The sequence below is a fragment of the Camelus bactrianus genome, chromosome 22 (assembly GCF_048773025.1).
Source record: "Camelus bactrianus isolate YW-2024 breed Bactrian camel chromosome 22, ASM4877302v1, whole genome shotgun sequence".
Taxonomy (NCBI): domain Eukaryota; kingdom Metazoa; phylum Chordata; class Mammalia; order Artiodactyla; family Camelidae; genus Camelus; species Camelus bactrianus.
Genome location: NC_133560.1, coordinates 6,165,746 through 6,185,255, shown reverse-complemented (window position 1 = coordinate 6,185,255; position 19,510 = coordinate 6,165,746). Strand labels below are relative to the sequence as shown.

The following is a 19,510-nucleotide window of genomic DNA, read 5'->3' as shown; positions in this document are numbered from 1 at the left end:
TAGCTTTGCCTGATGGAAGTCTGTCTTTCTGTAGAAGCTCAGACAGGCAAAGCGCTGTTTGCGCCGCGAGGGTCCATTCTCAGTGTTCCTGCCCCCGTCACTCTCCGCGCCATCCTCCAGGGGCCCACTCCGGAGAAGCAGGCTAGTGAGAGGGAACGCGTGAAGTAGCCCTGCCTTGAGTGAGGTTAATGTGACAAACTGTTTCTTGCTCTTGAAAAACATTCCAACCCACTTGTCGCTGTGATTACTAAACGTTTAAAAAAGGAGCGAGGGGGACTTTGATGTGTCGAGCATCTGGTGCGTTCGTTTTAGGAGCTGCGGGAGCTGCAGGAGGAGAAGGCCGAGTTACAGAAGGTTTGTGACGAGCAAGAACAAGCCCTCCAGGAGATGGGTCTGCACCTCAGCCAGTAAGAACCCCAGCGCCTCCATCTGCCGCTTGCAGTCACACCAGCCTGCCCCCCACACTCCTCGAGCCCCGAACCTGACGAGGTCCTGCCGTCAGAGGCGGGAGGGCCAGGCGGGGAGGCCTGCCAGCTGTTCAAGGGTCCCCTCCCTGCCAAGGAAATGGGCCGCAGGGAAACAGTGCTGTTCGGGGTTAATTAATTCATGAAGAATATCCTTTTTCTGGTGCCCGGAACCCTCATGTTCACTAACTCAGTGTCTAGGTCCCGAGGGAACCAGGTGGGTGATGGGAGGGTTGCTGGCGCGGCCTGCTGCCAGAGCAGAGGGAGTACTGTGGCTTGAGGATGCGAGCCCGCCACGGGGCAGGAGGGCACCCAGCAGGGCCGTGTTCCTCTTGCCCGGTCACTCCCGCGGAGGCCCCGGGTTGGCCACGCCCACCTGAGTGCCGCGCAGGCGCGGTGAGCGGGACAGCCGCCCCCCACCCCCACTCCCGCCCCCACCCCCACCCCCACCCCCACCCCCGCACGAGTACGCCGACCAGAAAAGGTCCAGAGACGCGAGCTGCCGTGAGCAAAGCAGGCGCACGCTCAGATAGCGCACACTCGTGCACAGCTGTGGGGGTTTCCTGTCTGGAAAGCTGGCAGGTGTCGAGCAGTGCGCTGGGCTGGCGCACAGAAGTATCGAGAGAAATGAGAAAGGAAAACAGTGGAACTCTGGTGGGAATGTGGTCTTTTCAGTGGTCGGACGTGAAAATGCTGCTCGACCGCCATCCTCTCCCACTCTCTGTGTCTTCCTAGACCAGCTCGGGGCTACTGATCCATCACCTTCTGCCCCAAGCACACCTGCCACCTCTCAGGCTGAGTGCCCTGTGCGGCTGCCCCCACCCTGAAGGGAACTCCTCGAGAGCGGGCAAGGTCAGGTGTCCGCTCCTAGGGCGTCCCTGAGACCAAGGAGAACCAGGTGGGAGGCTGGCGTGGCCCTGGCTTGGCACTGGCTTCTTGGGTTTGCAGTGGTGTTTAGAGAGAGAGGGAGGCGTCCTCAGGGCGCCCTCCCCCTTCTCAGGCGGCTAGCACCACTTTTTTCTCCTGCCTGTCCTCTTCACATTGGACAGACAGTAAACAGGGTCAGGGACACACTCCTAGTGGGCACAGGCCTCAGAAACACGGGTGGGCTCTGGTCTTGAGACGCAGCCCTGCACTTGGGGCCTCCCAGCGCTGCTGCCCGACCCAGCTTCAGAATGTCCTTCACAGTCAGGTTGTGCAGGGGTTGACGTCGGGGACATACACCCCTGATGGAAAAGCCTGTTCTCAGATGCCCCTACCAGCTACAGACACGGCTGCCCAGTTTCTCTCTGCTGTCAAAAAGCCGAAAGCTGACTGTGGGTTTACTTGGTAAGAGTCTGGAAGCCTCCCTAGTGAGGCTATGAATGATCTCTCCCTCTCTCTCTTTTTTTAAGGTCAAAGCTGAAGATGGAAGACATCAAAGAAGTAAATAAGGCACTGAAGGTACTGGATTATTAATGTTCTTATCATAAGAATCACTGCTCACTGGTCAGCTGGTGCTAATATCCTCACGTGCTCCTAGGCTTTCTCACAGCAGTCGAGTGAGAATGTGTCGGTTGAGGGTGGCTGTTATCACTTGATAGGAGAATGCTGCTCAGCCCTGTAACGTGGCTGAGACGGGGACGCTGACAGGTGGCGGGGAACCTAGGTCCTCTGGTTCCTCTGCAGTGAGCCAGTTTAACATTAGGCCTCAACCACAGGTGCCCCAGTAAAGAAACAAAAAGTGGCAGAAAGAGAGAGATCCAGGGATTTATTTATTTATTTATTTATTAGTAGCTCCCCCTTATTTTATTTATTTTTCATATATAAACATTTTTATTGAGTTATAGTCATTTTACAGTGTTGTGTCAAATTCCAGTGTAGAGCACAATTTGTCAGTTATACATAAACATACATTCATTGTCACATTCTCTTTCGCCATGAGCCACCACAAGATCCTGTGTATATCTCCCTGTGCTACACAGTACAATCTTGTTTATCTAGTCTACGTTTTGTAATCCCAGGGATTTATTTTTCAATAGTGAGAGTAAGACCTTTCTCTCCAGGGGAGGAACTGAGGCCTCCCTGCCCCACTGAAGTGCCCGGTGCCGTTTCCGGGGGCCACTTAAGCCCTGAGCCGGGCCAAGTTTCTGGACGTTTTGGGGAGGGCAGAGTGGCGCGCAGCACTGAAGGAGAGCGGAGCATGTGGTCCAGGTGACCCTGTGCGGTGCCGGCTGGCCTGCTGGGGCCGGACAGTGGAGAGGAGGGGGTGGATGCTCCGATCCACCGCCCCCCTCCCAGGGCCGTTCAGAGGCCCTACCCCTGCTCCACCCTCCAGCCTCAGCCCCGCTGGGCAGCAGAGCGCGCGCGCGCGCGCGCGCGCGGCCGCTTCACAGAGCAGAGACCCTGATGTCTCCAGGCATCTGACTTCCAGGCTCCGCCTATCAGAAGAGGCAGAGTGTCACAGCAGGTGACAGCTGCCTGTGCTTGCAGTTAGCATCACTTTATTTCATCCTTCCTTGTAGACTGGAAATTCCTTGGATGTCTTTGCTGTGAGCTGTTTATGTCCCCTGCATTACACAGAAGTTTGCACAAAATAATGTTGGCTAACAGGGCCAGAGGGGCAATAAAAACCATAAAATGGGACTGCAGGGCCCAGAGCTGTCAGACACGAGGCTGAAAGCCCTGGGCGCGGTGCTGCAGCCCTGTCCTGAGATCCCCCTGTGTGAGAAGGAAAGTGATGGCCAACAGATGGCCAAGGAGCCAGAAAAGTACACTGGGCCCTTGACCCCTTGGACTCCTTGTCCTCGAGGCTCAATCATTCGTGTACCCTAGCTTTCCCGTGGAAAGACCTGCCCACGTTACTCTGAGGATCGGAGCTCAGCACGTGTGGAGAAGGGCTTCCTGTCTCCTCAGCACGTTCCCAGTCTCTCAGCAGGAACTGTCCTCACGTTTTCTGGTCTGGCTGACACGTTGGCCCTCCTCCCTTCTGCCAGTACAGGAGGTACCTTGGATAACGTCTTAGCCAGGGTTGGGGTCATGAGCACCAGATGCTGGTTCCGTTTTCCTTAGCCGGAAAGCATTTAGTGAAAGGGGGTGGGTGAGCCTCAGGTTAACAGGAGAGTGGAGAATCCTGTTTGAGGCCCAGGGGGCAACCTGCAGAGGCTACAAAGTCAGGGTCGGGGACAGTCCTGTGAGGCCACTTCCAGTGGGGAACAGGCAGCCCCTCAAAAGGAAACCAGGCGCTTTGGGAAGGGACTGCAGAGGCCTGGCCGAAGGATGAACACAGCTAAAGGCTCATCAGGGGCCGAGCCATGAACTGGGACTCTGTCCTTTCCTCTTCAGGGCCACACATGGCTGAAAGATGATGAAGCAACGCACTGCAAGCAGTGTGAAAAGGAGTTCTCCATCTCCCGGAGGAAGGTACGTGGGGTGGACCTCCACCCACTCACCCAGGGCATGAGTTGGCGCCCTGCCCAGGTACCCTTTCCTGTCCCGGAGGCCTGTGGGACTAGACCCACCGCATCGCGAGCACGCACCCTGGTCTGTCTCCCCATGCAGATGACTTTTGGGCCCCTGGCCAGCCTGTCACAGGCCTCGTCTCCCCCCTGTCCTCTCAGTGAAGGGCAGAGTTCTTTGGAAGCTGGGGCTGTTTGTGTGCAGAACTGGTCTAGGTGTGTGTATCAACTGAAATTCTTTGTAAGCAACAAGACCAAAGTCTGGCTAAGTTAGGCAAAAACAATCTACAGGGAACCCACGGGCAGCAGGTCTCAGGACAAAGATCCAGGTGGCAGCAGAAGCTCACTGGCAGTCTGCACAGCACACTTGCCTCTGCCTGTGGTGTCTGCCCTCAGGTGCTGGGCCTGGCCTTTTGTCCCAGGTTGACGGGGCAGTGATGGACCAGTTGAGCAGGACAGAGGCAGTATATAGACCCCATGCAGAACAGGGAGCCTTCACTAAATGGAGAATGCCTGCCACGCTGCCGCCACCACCCATCTGCACTGCACGGATGGATGCCTGTTCTCATCTGCCTCGTTAACAGCCTCTCTGTGAAAAAGAGGAAGCAAAACTTCTCCCAGATTCTTGTCAGTGCTTTGCAATAGGCTCAGAGCTAGAAACAACCCTCCTGAGACTGCCTCTGAGATCGTGCTTGTCCCCAAGGCCTGCTGGAAGTTGAGGTCCCACAGGCATGCCTGGCTGTCCCCACACCTGAATGGCCCAGCTCAAGATCCACTGTCTAGCCTGATTGGGGCGGGTTGTTGGCAGAAGTGATGTGTAGAGCCTGGAGGAGCAGGGGCTGCATGGGTCCTTTTCTCGGTGTGAGCCACAGGCCCACGGTTCATGGCAGCCCTGTTTACAGAGAAAGACCCCCTCTCAGGGAGTGGCTGGCCAAAAAAACATTGGGTCACCACCACAGAACGCAGCAGTTACAGGGAATGACCCCAGGCTCTTTAAGTAGTGTGGATTACCAAGTCACTGAGTCAGAGTTGTCAAGTCCAATGAAACACAATTTAAAGAAAAAGAACCTTACTCATGCCAGGATACACCCCTCAGCCAACACCCCATGGATTTTACAGGAACGTAAGTGTAGAAACACAAAAGACGTCTACAAGAACCCCTTCCAAACGGATACGTGCCTCTGGGCTCGGGGAAAGGGATTTTACAGTATTAAGTAAACTGAAAGGCCAAGGGAAGCCGTGGGTGTGCGGGTCCATGGAGCACAGCACGTTCCGTGACTGCTTCTTTTCCATCCTCCAGCACCACTGCCGAAACTGTGGCCACATCTTCTGCAACACGTGCTCCAGTAACGAGCTGGCCCTGCCCTCCTATCCCAAGCCAGTGCGTGTGTGTGACAGCTGCCACACCCTGCTCCTCCAGCGCTGCTCCTCCTCCACCGGCTCCTAAGTGGGGGGTGGGGGCTCGGAGGGCCTGCCATCTGGACCTGTCGCCTGGCCGGTCTTCAGGGGCCAGGGGTGTGTGGGCAGCTTTGGAAGAGTGCCAGATTGTTTGGGTTCCAGGGTGGCCAGGGGCTTGGGAGGCTGGTTTTCCAAAAGAATCAAAGGGAAGAGTAAGATCCTCGCCCGGGCTGCTGGCACTCTGGAACACACGCAGCGTGCAGGGCCAGAAGACGTACACACTGCTCCTTTCCAAACTGTATGGATTCAGCGCCTTGGGACTGAAGCTCTTCCTTCTCACTTGACACCACTGGCTGTGGTTCAGATAGAACTTCGTGGTTTTGCTGCGGTCACTTTTCACTTTGCAGAGAACTGAACTATTTTGCAGCAGTCCCACTAGGGTTGTGAGTAATCAGTCCCTTTCTCACCACCACCACCCTCTGTCCCCCAGTGTGCCTTCCCTGCCTGTCAATTTACAGTTTCACACCCTTGTGAATATCCATCGTTAGCCCTGCAATAAAAGCATTTATTTTTCATTCTGGTGCAGAAAATGGAGGTGCTTGTGTCAGCGTCACAGGATGGTGCTCAGAGCACCCCCCACTTTAGGTCTAGAGGCCCTCAGTGAGGGCAGCTGTATTGGTGGGTTCTGGGGTTGACTGTCCCTCTGCCCGGGTAAGCCAAGGACAAGTTGGGCCATTAAGTCCATCGGCAGGCACAGAGGAAGTACCTGTCACCAAAGCGTCAAAGTTGTTCCCTTATATACAAGGGAGTTGATTACAGATGGAGACATCTGTAGGGAAGCACCTTCCAGGCAGTCACTCTGAACGTCAGAGATGGTGCTGGCTAGGACAGGTGCTGTTTGTAAGCTGTGGAAAACTGGCTCAGAGCCTTCCTCTGGAGCCCCACCTGAGTGCATGCTCACTGCCCCTTCCCCAGACCAGAGTTAATGGCCTTGAACGTCCAGGTTCCGAGGGTTCAGGCTACTGAACTGTCACAAGCACTGTAATGCAATCCAGACAAGACAGTCTGTCCGTCTGTGGGGCCTCAGCCCTTGCTCACTGCCCGTCTCTAGCTCCCACCATCTCTGGCCTGGTTTTAGCTATCCGGCCCCTGCTTGAGGGCCTGGCTTCCCTCCTGGGTGCCGTCCCAGCAACCCACAGCCTGGCTGATTCCGTACCTGCTGCTCCCTTAAATACATCTGTGTTACGGGTGAGAACCATGGGAGGCGTGCCCAGCGCCAAAGCCACATTCCTTCCAAGCTGCAGATTTTTCAAGCAGAGGGGCCCTTCTCCCTCCCCTCACTTAACCTGGGCAGCTTCTTTAACCCCATTTAGGACCCAGGCCCACTTAGGAAGTTTACACTACCCGCACCTGGTCTGGCGCTAAATGTCTGTACCTTGTTTTCAGTGCACCCAACTCCGACTCCAGCTTGCTGGGGAGCCTTAGGGAAGTCTCATCACTTCTGAGCCTTAGCTCTCATCTGCACACATAAAAAAGGAAGCCGGGTAACACCTCCCTACTTCAAGACTGTGACGACAGCTCAGTGAGTAGGAGGTCCCCACCACTGCCACACTGAGTGCCCTTGGCTTTGTCGTACCTGTTTTCTCCCAATCCAGCCCCCCTGCCCCAAGCAACGAATGTTCAACAAGCATCACTTACAGAGGATCCTTGTGCCAGTTACCAACATCCAGTTGTGTGCAAGAGAACACTTTTCTACAAAGACGTCAAATATGCACCTGAACTTTGGAACGCTGAGTCCCTGGTTTGGCAACCTCCCCCTGACCTGGGCAATGAGAGGACAGATGGTTTATGGCTGTGCTTCTCCAGCTTAAATGCAAAGGTTGATTACCTGGGGGTGAGGCTTGGGGAAGCAGGTGTTATGTTAAAATGAGACTCAGTGTCTGGAGGTTCTGGTTACTCCCAGAAGCTCCTGGGTAATGCCGGTCCCTGGAGCGCAAGGTTCCAGAGAACCAGAATGGTTCTAGACACTTCAAAAGCCAAATGGTTCCAGATTAGCTTACTCCCCAAGTGTCTAGTTCTTGCTCCTTTTCTTCCTCCAACAAGCCGTGTTTTTCAACAAAGATGTTCCTTATGAAAAACTGAAGGACCCAGAAAAGGAACCTTCCTTGTATCTTAATTCCCCATAGAATAACTCAGCAAAGATCTCACAGGTAAATACTAGGTTTAGAACACAGCTCACCACCAATGCTCAACACTGCCTCCCCAGAAAACCCTCCATCTGTGGAAGACAAGCTACATGATACATTCCAAGTGCAACCCTCTGTACCCCCAGCCTCCAGACAACATGCAGATCACAAGGATCTGCAGGGCCCTTCGAACTTATCTTAGTGCGACGCTGCTGCCTACAGTGGGGTAGACAGGGCCATGAGTGCACTCACCCAGGACGAAGAGGAAGCCGTCAGCAGTCACAGCCAGTGAAATGTACACACATAGCTTCAAACAGCACAAACCTATTCACAGCTCAAATTCTCAGTTCTAGTCTCAACACAGCCAACTTTATGAGGGTAGTTAATGAGTGGCAGTTCCCAAGCTGCAGTGTTCTCTGAAAGGAATGAGGTTTCCTAGTGAATGCCCTTCAGTCATCTACTCCATGACTGGTTTCTGATTTAATCACATTGTGCTCAGAAATGCTTGGTATTCTACCTTATGAGTTACACAAAAGGAATGAATTTTGCTCTTAAGGAGACTTTTATCTTCATAATTGAGAAAAAACTAAAGATTGAAACCTCAGTTTAAAAGTCCTCTATGAATGAGCTAGCTCCTAAGAGACATCCTATATAAGCAAAATTCAAAAGATGCCATCAGAGGGGGAAGGGCAGCTCCTCAGTCACCCCACTGCCCCTGGCACTTCCTCGGCCATGCTTGGAGGTTTCCCGTGGACATGCAGAACATGCAGTGAGAACACCTCGGCCTCTCCCTTGGCTTTGTGCAAGTGCTTAGCAAGTCAAAGGCAGTTCAGATCAGGTCCTGTGCAGCCAGGCCAAACATACAGCCCTTCCACAGGGCCCCAAAGCTACCATTTACCTTCAGGTTACACTGGAGGAAGAGAAGTCTGAAGACATCTACACAACAGCCTCAACTGCCGAGCCTGTGCCTCAGAGACGTGGGCCACTGTCACCTACGCCCCAGGCAGGAATAGAGCACCAAGAAAGAGTCCACATGACACTGAAGCACAGACAAGACAAAGTGCAGTTTTTAAAAGGAAGATTTATTTGACAAGTTCCACTTAGCGCAATACACCTAAAAGGAAATCACAATACAATGAAGATTTAAATCAAGGCCTCAGAATTTCATACAAACACCAAGACCAAAATTCCTAAAGTATTGGTATTGCGTCTCAAAATTCCCCCATTAACTTAAAAAAAAAAAGCTTAAACTCGCGTGCCTTAGGTTATTAAATGAAACTAGAATTAACAAACATGCCAAATGTTTCACTTTTAATTGTAGACACAGCTCCTATGTTGAGTTTTACAAAAAGGCATGTCTTTCAACATGCATCCAAACAGTGTTCAATGTAATGTATAAGAGCAACGTTTAACATAATTCAACTGCTTTAACCTAAATACACTTACTGCTTAAGTACATCCTACAATATAACTAACTTGAGAAAAGCGGAAAATTATTTAACAGTTATAGTTTACTCAATTTAGTTGTTACACCCTAGATGAAAGTTGTGTTCAAAAATACTGAACCTTACTGAAGTCTTTAAAACAATCCTGATTTCCACTTAGAGTAAGCATAAATCACAAGCTCGTATTGCAAAACTGTTAAAACTTAAGTTTTGTTTTTCTTTTAAAAAAAGGTTGACCAAGAGTGAGTGATCAGGACCAATTACATTCCCCATCCACCACTCATACTGGACATGCCAGACAGCCCTCCCATTCCGTTCACTCCCACAGACGCTCGGCTTCCACTACTGTAGTAGCTGCTGTTCACTGCGCCTTGGCTGCCTGCAAAGAGATCAAGTTGACAAGTCAGGAGAAGCATCAGGTCAGCAGTCAACTAAAATACAGCATTCCAAGAAAAGTTTAAAAAGTATACGAGTACAAATGGCTGCTGTCCAAGTGGCGAGAAGCATGTTTGGGAAAAGGGACTCCCGACTCCAAACAAGTCTCAAGTAACCCCTTTTCTCTGCAGCACCAACTTGCCAGACTCGCGTGCTACCGTTTTAAGTGGATGCTTCAGGATCAACGTGGAAAATTTAAGTTTAAAGGAAAACTAGTGTTTTTCAAAAATTGCAAAATTACTTCATGTTGTTTTTAAAGCTAAACAAGGCATTTTAAAAAAAATTTAACCATAAACATTCACAATGTGTCCATTGAATGGCATGTATGAATAGGGAGCATGGGGCAGTCTCTTGCTTTTCCTATTCATGGTGGGCAGGAAGTGAGACAACAGAGCTGGACTAAAGGCAACTCACTGTGCCCAAAATGGCAGCCTCCATGGAGTTAAGTCAGAGCCATTGACTGCTATAGAAATAGTGTTATTACAACATATCAGTATTTGCTATTGGGAATTTAAATTATATTTTTTGAGAAAATATTTACCTATGCAATGTTTGATTGAAAATCACTGGAGTTTTCCTGTAAAACTTGGTCTGCAAAAGGATTTTGTAGGGTAAGACTATAATACCAAAATCACCATTCTTTAGACCAATTGAAAAAAAAATTAATAAATAAAACCAATCTGACTAGTTAACTGACTAGTAAATACGGTCCTGAGCCCAACCACCATTCTACCATTTAAAATTCTCCCTCCATCTAAAATGGATTTAATGCAAACAAAAAGACAGAAAAAGTGAACTATTTTATTTAACGTTTTAACAAATGGAGGCAGATGTTTTCTGGCTCGACATTATTCCAAGTTGCAACAATGACTGAATGACTATTTTTAATTAATGAACACTTCCCCCTCCCAAAGATTCTGAAAATTAAGTTAATTAGATCAGTTACATTAGGATCAAAAGTATACATTTAATAACCCAATTTCACCAAAAAGAAGCCTACGTATTCCCCCAACTAAAGGAACCTGCCTAAACCTTTTCCTAAGAAATATAAAAAAAAACACACTTACCATATCCACTCATGCTGCTCTGGCCACCATAGCCGCCTCCATAACCACCGCTCAGCTGCTGGCTGGCCGGACCCCCATAGCTGGACTGGTTCGCTGTTAAGTTAAGAGAACATTAGAACCCTGTTCCTTATGTAATGTGGTACCTGGTGGTACCGGGCTTGTAACTCTACATCTACTATTTTCCAGTCTTGATCTTACATTACTATAACCCTCTGCTTCCTTCTACATACTGACTATGATCAGACTACCTTTCTAACCATCATTTGAACTAGTCATTTATAATCCACAAGGCCAACAGTATACACATCAGCAGGACTGAATCCACATGGTTCCATAAGTAGAGGCATTTTGAGACCTTATGAAACTGCTTAAGTGGTTTTAGTGGGGTTTTCACCCCATAATTTGACATATTAAGGATAAGTACAAGTATCACTGAACATCTAATTATGCCCAACTAACTTATGCCCAAATTTTAAAGTTATTCTGACCCTGTGTTTTTTTGGTAATTATTACTTTTAGATTTACACTTCATATTTAAGACAATTCAACTACTTTCTTTCTGGTAGTCCCCTCCCCCAAAAGTACTTCCAAATAATTACTTATCTAAGCATTTTATGCAACTCACAAGGACTTAAGGCAGACACACAATTCAAATCAAAACTTTTCTTTGCCTAAATTATGCTAAACTCATTAAATATAAATTAACTTAACTTATATAATTGACTTATACAGATATAAATGTTTTGGTTTTTAAAAAAACTAACGATATTTACACAAGCCCATGCCTCCCATCATTTGGCTACCATAAGCACCACCGCTTGCTCCTGCTGTAGAATTCAAGAAGAGTTCTACATATCTGTGTTCTGAAATGAGAGAAAAGGCATACAAGGTTAGCTTAAAAAAAAAGACACTAAAGTGATATTTACACAAACCCATGCCTCCTAGCATTTGGCTACCGTAAGCACCACCGCTTGCTCCTGCTGTAGAATTCAAGAAGAGTTCTACATATCTGTGTTCTGAAATGAGAAAAAAAAAGTTTGAAAATGTTTGTTGGTGAAAGAAAACAGGACAAGCACTTAAGTTCTTAATTAGATCTGTGAACTTTACTTCTGGTAAAAAATTCTAGCTGCTTTTCAGGTAATTTAGTTTATGTAGGTTTCAAAAACCCTTTTAAATGTTCATCTAAATTGCTTTAAGTTTGTCATTTAAAGATATACTTTAAAAGTCAGTGTTCGTATCACGAAGCCCTTTCAATCAAACTAACTTAAAACCCTCACATTTTTAAACATCCCACAGAATTAACCTTATCACTGGAGAACAAATATTACACCCCTCCTTACTATCTACTATCCTCCTTATCCTAATCATCTGTCACACAACTACCTGTACAGAGAAGATCCTTAAATCACACTTACGCATATTTGCTTTGTCTTTCGACATAGCTGCCACAGCATCTTCGTGAGTTGCAAACTCGACATCTGCTTCCCCAGTTACTCTGCCATCGGGACCAATTTCAATATGTACTCTCACAGGGTTGAGTGGTGAAAAAAACTAAATGTAAGGTATTTCAGAGAATCAAGTCAAATATTACTTGATATAAAAACCATAAAATTTTAACATGCTGTTTCACTTAAATAGCTTAAGAACCATGTTTTTACTGCTTTACTGAAATAGACAACTTGTGGACTTAACCTACACTTACATTATAAATGTCATTCTCAGTAGCTCTGTAAGGTAATCCCCGCATGTGTACACAGTGTCCTGTTGTGCTCTGGAAAGTAGAGCCACCATCCCCGTATCTGTGATCTGACATTCCTGAAAAACAATAATTTAGGTCTAGATGAACAAGAGTGTAAGTATCCTTCAGATGAGAAATTCAATTCTTACCTTACCTCTTCCAAATCTATCTGACCCAAATCCATAGCCATCATTATAGCCATTATAATCATCATAGCCTCCATAACCTGAAAGACAAAAAGTACAATCACTAAATAGAAACACTTAGCACAGACAGACCCGTGACGCCTGCATATTCTCACCTACCTCCACCATAAGCACCACGCCTCATCCTTTCAAAGCCAGCTCCTCTGCCAATGCTGTTATACCCTCTGCCAGCCCCAGGTCTGTCATAGGGACCTGGCCGCTGCATGGCCATAAGTTTTCGTGGTGGATCATAGTGAGTTCTAACTTCAGCTCGACTGCTCTTAAAGATTTCGATATACCTAAAGCATTGTCCAAGAGGGAAGGGGGTGGGGAGGGGAAAGAGAACATTAGTTCACTTCATACAAGTATTTAGTTACACAAGAAAACAATGTAGTCATAGCCATGAAACTGACTAATATTTAAAGCCAGATTTCTTATATTTGTGTAGGCAATGACCAGAAATTCACTCAATTTTAAGATTATTTAATGTAAACTTAATAGAAAAAACTCACTCCTCTGAGGCAAAGCCCAACCTTAGGGGTAGAGAGGAGTACTGTAAATAAATGTTTTAGGAGGGAAAGATTTCCACTCAACTTTCAACATTTCATGTCTTAAATCCATTGGCAGCATGTATATAGCAAGTGGGCTAAAAAGCCAGCCTCCACCAACAGTCTAGCCCACACTACACATTTCTTTTCGCCAATAAATACCCCAGCCTATGCTTTTAGTAGGAATCAGCATAGGTAAGCGCATGCTTCAATGAAAAATAGTCACAAGCAAAGAGAATAAAACCTTTTGTGACAATTTCTTGAAAGCTATGCTTATTAATACATATGCAGAATATTTATACAGCAAGAAAAGTTTGTTGCATTTCAACTTTAAAAACAAGATCAGAAAATATCACATTTTCTTATGGTAATATTAATTTACTAGGTGGGTGTTATTACAGCTAAAGCCAGGTTTGCATTAACATTTTTAAAGCCATAGTCTCTCAACTCCATTGACTGGGGTTAATTAGGACTCTTACAAAATTGGAAAATAGACCAAATTAACTGGGGACAATTTCAAAACCTAAAATTTAACCTGAAAGCATTATGAGACTTTGACATAGGAAAAGTTTAAAAATTGGGGCAAAACATCAATCAGTTGGGGCTAGGAATCAGATTTTCTTCCTAGATTCTAAGCAGAGAGAATATGGATTTAATTGTTTACCATAAGAAAAGTGACAAATCCAACCAACCATCCATCCCCACCTGTGCCCTATTCTTTCCTTGTGTTTCTTTAGAGCCTTTTCAGCTATTTCCTGTGAAGCAAACTGCACGAAGGCCTCCCCCGTACTCCTCCCCTGGAAGTCCACCGGCAATGTTATCCCATTTGGCACGATTTCCAACCCTTCAACCCAAGGACAAATAACCCCAGTAGGGGGGCAATATTAACATCACAAGCCCAGAAATGATTCTTCTTATAGCTTTAAATAAACCAGAATTTTAACTTTAGGTGAATGGTATGCTTTCAACAAGTACTCTTTAAATATGCATTGCAGATAATATGAAGTTCCATTATTACAAACTATAACTCAATTCTTAACACAGCCCATGGCATGATATGTAAGAAAAAACTTGCTGAACACAGGATGTATTAAGAATTCAACAATTATTAGAACACATATTTATCTATGCAACTTAATGTTGAGAATTACACAAAAATTTTAAAAAGTTTCAAGCATTAAATACAACAGTTTTACTAAATTCAAGACACACCTTTTACCTCATTTCATATTTCAATGTTTTAAGTTAGTGGAACTTCAAGTTTTAAAAAAAGTACACATTTAAACATTTTACATACATATTGAAACATTGCTTAGTCATGTAATTGACAAACATACAATCTAAACTTTCAACAAACAACTGATCTACACAACACAATCATGCACTCTTATGCTCTAACAGTAGTATGATTCACTTCTGGAAATTCCGTCTATGAAAAATCCTTTCCGTGGATACATTCCCAAGCTTACAAAAAGGGCTTAAAGCACTTTCCTAGAAGATATGAAATTATGTTCATATTTAACGTTGACAAATAGCATTCAGTTCTCACCAATTTAGACAAAAACAATCAAAACAGACTTGATTTCAAAAATTCTGGCAAAATATTAGGACTTGATACATATCTAAGTCAAAATTTTCATACATACTACACTAAACCATGAAAGGATTTGTTCTTAATTCCAGTTTATCACATCATGAATATTAAGCAATAGTATTTAAAATATATGCTCTAACATTCTGCTAAACATGCAATTTTATCAGCTCTTCAGCATAAAAACATTCAAATACTTTAGGCCCAAAACAATTTCGAAACACTTCCTGTACTTCAGATACTGAGACTATGTTCAACCTACACTTAGATTGGCGTTCAGTAAGTTTATAATTCGCTAGCTAAACCAATTGTTTCTGTAACAGTTTTCTTGCATAAAGAGAGCGTTAGACACATTTCTGGTCCCAAGACCCAGTGTCTTACAACACAGACACTTGCCATAAATTACAACCTAACTCATACTAATCTAATGTTAAGGGAGCTTACCTTTAACTTGAAGTACTTTGTTGAACAGCATTGTGAGGAAAGTAGTTAAGCTGTTGAGGACAATCCTCAAAGATCTACTCTGAACTACAATACTAAATATAAGCAAAGTTAGCATTTTGGAAGTACTTAATTTCCACCTTTAAGATGGGCTTAAATTATTTGAAGGTCTCCAGGAAGAAGAAAACATTAATTCATCTGCATATACTCAGCCTATTTAAATATCTAAGCTACTCAACTTTTTAAGGTCTATTAAATCATGTTGCCAGAAGCTAGCCAGAACTCACTGCTCAACAACAAACACGACTACATACCTGAGAAGAACTGAACAATTTCTTCCTTGCTACATCCAAAGGGGAGTCCTCTAAGCCGTACAAAGCCATCATTGGCCGTGTCAGGACTATTTGGACCAGTATGCTTCAACACCCAATCCATTTCAACGTTGTTTGACTTGAATACTGAAAAAGGTGCTTAGAATTAGTCAACTTTGGAAAATTAGGTAACAAAGTTCAGACTTCCTGGGTCTTTAGATAATCTAGGAAGAGCTGCAAAAACTCTCTTAGATGACCATTTCCATGCGGTCAAATACCTAAAATTCAGAAGGGGTAAGGTAGATCTCTATTTGTATAATGTTTTATTTACTGTTACTAGGGCAATGTAAATCAAACCTTCAACATATCTGTGTCCCATAGTTTCTCTGTCTTTTTTCAGGGCCAATTTGACTTCATCTTCTGATTCAAGTTCAACAAAAGCCTCGCCACTCGGTCTGCCTTCTCTGGTGTAGATGAAACGAATACCTTGAGCCCCATTTTGGATTTTGCAGTCTGGAAAGAAAACAACCGTTAATACAGAATTTAAAACTAAAAACCACCTCTGGGTGATATAGGTGAAATGCCCATTCGTGCCCCCACTACAAAGCAGATAATCTGCAAAGCCTAGAATGATCTAAGTATTACCAACTTCTCACGATCAAACTTCTGTATTCCCTACGTGACACTCCCAATGAAGAAAATCCAATACTCAAAGCAGTTTCTTAATGAAGTTATCCCCAAGTCCTCACTATACAAGTGTCTCCATTAAGCAACCTTTGTAACTCAGCAAACTGTTACTTCTGGACCTCGTGATTTTATGGCCATCTTCTGAACAAACTTAGCCTGGCGTTCTGTCTTGGGGTATTTGATGGTTTTACTCTACTGGCAACATTACAATTTCTTGCTTGAATCCGAATTGCAAGGCCAATACTCACCTGAAAGGGGATCAATGTTACCAAGCTAAAACGCTCCAAGTTGCACAGCTGAAGCCAAACCCAGTCTTGCCCACTGCAAGGTGGCTTCCAGTGTACTTGGTTCTTGTTTTACAGGTCGTTTTCCGTTACACCCACTAAATTCAGATAGCAAGTCAATACTACAAATAACCTTCCAAAACCTAAAAATTTCTTTCAAATGTATCTTTCAGTCTAAACGTACACTAATAATGAGAACAAGGACATTTGGGATAAATTATTCAGGAAACCTACATACTGAAAAAAGCTACATTGGCAAGAAAACTTTCCTGGGCTTCAGTGTCCTCAACTGTAAAATGAGCCAGATCAAACTAGATGTGTAAGAACTCTTCAATTACCAAATCTTGATTAGGAAAATTGCCTGAAATTAAGAAGTGACATTTTAACTTTCCAAAGCAGAAAAATACCTCTTTTCAAGGAAACACCAAATTGGGAAGGATTTATACTTTAAGATTTCGCAAAATACTGCAATTATTTGCCCAGCTACTGAACAAATTTTTCCAAATTGAGGCAGAAATTCCATCTGTCCCCACCAATCCTTTCTAAAGCACATCCATAGAAGAACCAGTACTGAAAGGCAGATAAAGGGAAAGAAAATCCGCCAGAAACCGCATTCCCCTGGAGCCGGGAGGGCGGGCGGGGCTTTCGCAATTTCCATTGCGTAACAGCGGCCGGCAGGGAGCGAGCTGGCCCGCGGGAACGGTTGCCGCCCGCGCCCCGCCAGGGGGCGCCCCGGCCCGGCCCAGCACGGCCGCCGCCGCCGCCGCCTCGCCTCCCCGCCCGCCCGCCCCGCCGCCCGCCTGGGCAGCTCAACTCCCGCCTTCGCTTCAAACTCACCAGAAAAAAAACGCTGCACTTCGTCTGCCGAGCAAGACCAGGGCAAGCCCCGGACCTTCACCACGAACCCCTCGCCGCCCTCGGTGCCCAACATCATCGTCTCTCCGCGGATGCCGGCGTCGCAAGGACTGCAAGGCGGAGTGACAGACCTGAGACACGTTAGAATGGAGCGGCCCTCCGCTCCCGAGACGCCCCGCCGGCCCAGGGCGCCTCAGCGAGTCGAGCCCGTGCGGACGCCCCCACTGCGGCGACTCCAACCCCAGACACCCCCTCGGCCAGCGGCCGGGCCCCCGCAGCCGCTGTGCGCACCGGGCACTGGCGCCCCGAGCCGAGGGGGTCCGACCTCGCGCCAGCGTGGAGGCCAGGAAATGGCGGCGGCCGCTTCCGCTCCGCCTCCTCCGACATCTCACACAATGGAGTCGGCGCGGCCTGCAGGCCTCGGCGGCCCCGCCCGACGCGGCGAACGACTCTTGGCTCCTGACGGCAGCCCGCACCCTGCTAAGGGCCCCCGAGCTCTACAGAGGTCCGCGGGCAGGCAATCCTCACGAAAACGGTACCCTCGGGGGCCGCTGGGCCGTACACACCGAGGAACAAACACTAACCTGCACACAAGACTACGGCGTGGCTGAGAAGAAATGGCTAGCGGGCGCCTGCGCAACCTAAATAAGGACCTTTGAGCAACATCTGCGCACGCGCAGTCAGGTGCCCGCACCGCCCCCTTGCGTCACACAGAGCTCGGGCGCATGCGTAATCTCAGGAGCCGGACTGCCTCCCGCCCTCAAGTTATTATACACAAGCCTTTTGGGCTCAGCCCCTCCCACCTCCTTAAAGCAGCCAGGCTTTTCTGCGCCTGCGCCTTCCCGCGATTATCCGAGCTTCAGCCGTTTTAGTTTCACGCGCATGCGTCTTCCTACAAACCGTTCTCTCTTTACCCGCCAAGAAGGGGGAGGGGAATGGCGGCAGGTCCCCGTAGGTCCCGGGGGATAGATAGTATGGGGTTCTGGGTTGTGGTGAGGGGTCCCTGGCCTATTCGCGCTCCTGGCCGACCTGAAGGTACCGGCGCTCCCCGCCCTCGCGCCGCCTACGCTCCTTTTCTCCCAGAGCCAGCCCGTCACCAACTGGGGGCTGCAGGTCTGCGTACTTCCCGCGACCGAAGCCAGCCCTTCGGCGCTGAGAGTACGTCCGAGGCCTTCTTGCCGCCACTGCCCCTTACCTGCCGCGGCTGGGCCTGGGGCCCGGGCCCACGCGGGCTTCCCAAGCCGGTACCTCCGTCCCGTACCGCGCTGTTGCCCTAACGAACTCGCACCCTGTGACCCCCGCTACCCTGCCCCAAGCTCGGTGGGCCTTAAAGCCGCGGGGCGCTCGCACGAGAGGGGGGCGCCGGGTGCCGCGCCTCGTGAGCGCTGGGGGAAGCCCCCGGTGCGTACCGGGCTCCGCTGTCGGGAGCGGATTCCCGCTTAATTCTCCCAAGTCTCAGTCGGGACCGTTACGTCCATTTCCCGGGTGGAGGCGCTCAGCTCGGCGAGACTCCAGGTTCACCCCTTGTGCGCATACGGCGCGACACTAGTGATGTTCGTGACTTCCAGCATTACTGCCAAAACTGGAACCATGCCCAGAGCCTCCCAGTCCTCCCCTTGTCGGATCTCTGCTGTCCACCGCATCTCCGGCCCGGTAGACCCATGCGTTAACACAGAGGTAGCACAGTTAGGGAAGGCCTCTCTCAGTGCCACCGCGGGAAGATGCAGGCAAAGCATGTTTTCGCCCCTATAACGGTCTGGAGGCCAAATCCAGCTTTGACAAGTTTGAGAAAACTGTAAAAGACATCAATGCAATAAAGGGAGAGGACGATCCAAGACAAGGTCCCTGAGGTCGGCAAGGCCGGATTCTGAAAGGCTATTTAAGCCTTGGCCAAGGGTGTTAGCTTCAAGCACAAGAGAAGGCATTGGCAGGGCTTCAGCGGAGCGCAATAGGAGCTGTTTGAAAAGGAGAACTCTTGCTGGATTCACTGAGAGGGACATAGATGGAACAGGCAGAGTGAATGACGCTGCCTGCCCTCAATTGCAAAAGGAGCTGCAAGAAATAGAGGGCATTTTGGCTGGAGTCTCCAAGATGTGGGATTCCCAAATCTTCCAGATCAAGAATCTATCTCTGGGTGATTCAAAAGCAAGGAGGAAAGAAAGCTTTTTGATTTTCGGTGCTCTTTCCCCAGGACATCACAAAGCTATCTCTAAAGGTTTCTTACTAGGTTATGCATTTGAGCTCCCTGGTCTTATTTAGATGACCTAAGAACACTGGTTTCTGATTAGGTGAAGGAAAAACCCTGACCCCCTCGGTAGTGTGTAAAAAAAAAATGATGCTTTTGCCTTTTAACAACATGGCTACACGTCTAGGATATTTATTTTTCCTACGGTTTTCTGGAATTTTCTTCCATAATAAGTAAATGTAATGTGTAATCA

The 19,510-nt window shown here is 47.6% G+C and overlaps 2 protein-coding genes across 11 annotated transcripts in view; one reads left to right on the top strand and one right to left on the bottom strand.

Annotated features, from left to right (window-relative positions):
• The window catches only part of RUFY1 (RUN and FYVE domain containing 1), a 44,202-nt gene extending 38,328 nt beyond the window's left edge, over window positions 1-5,874 (top strand). For both annotated transcript variants that reach the window (XM_074350129.1, XM_010946156.3), the window contains exons 15-18: window positions 313-407; window positions 1,859-1,907; window positions 3,789-3,866; window positions 5,202-5,874. In XM_074350129.1, the coding sequence (XP_074206230.1) occupies window positions 313-407; window positions 1,859-1,907; window positions 3,789-3,866; window positions 5,202-5,348 (369 nt within the window). In that variant the 3' untranslated portion in view covers window positions 5,349-5,874. The remainder of the gene's footprint in view (window positions 1-312; window positions 408-1,858; window positions 1,908-3,788; window positions 3,867-5,201) is intronic.
• A 2,672-nt stretch (window positions 5,875-8,546) lies between these two features.
• Window positions 8,547-17,812, bottom strand: HNRNPH1 (heterogeneous nuclear ribonucleoprotein H1). Of its 9 annotated transcripts, none has more exons than XM_074350137.1 (13): window positions 17,055-17,343; window positions 15,604-15,759; window positions 15,250-15,393; window positions 13,609-13,747; window positions 12,476-12,654; window positions 12,325-12,396; window positions 12,135-12,268; window positions 11,848-11,983; window positions 11,389-11,448; window positions 11,236-11,295; window positions 10,433-10,525; window positions 9,907-9,956; window positions 8,547-9,309 (listed from the first exon to the last, which is right to left on the bottom strand). In XM_074350137.1, the coding sequence occupies exons 1-12, from the start codon at window positions 17,149-17,151 to the stop codon at window positions 9,907-9,909; spliced, it is 1,320 nt and encodes a 439-aa protein (XP_074206238.1). In that variant the 5' UTR covers window positions 17,152-17,343; the 3' UTR covers window positions 8,547-9,309. The 9 variants fall into 9 exon arrangements, with proteins under 9 accessions (XP_074206238.1, XP_074206237.1, XP_074206231.1 ...); XM_074350136.1 differs by having other exon boundaries at window positions 11,206-11,295; window positions 17,055-17,340; XM_074350130.1 differs by lacking the exon at window positions 9,907-9,956 and adding an exon at window positions 17,657-17,812 and having other exon boundaries at window positions 11,236-11,448; window positions 17,055-17,182.
• Window positions 17,813-19,510: the final 1,698 nt, after the last annotated feature.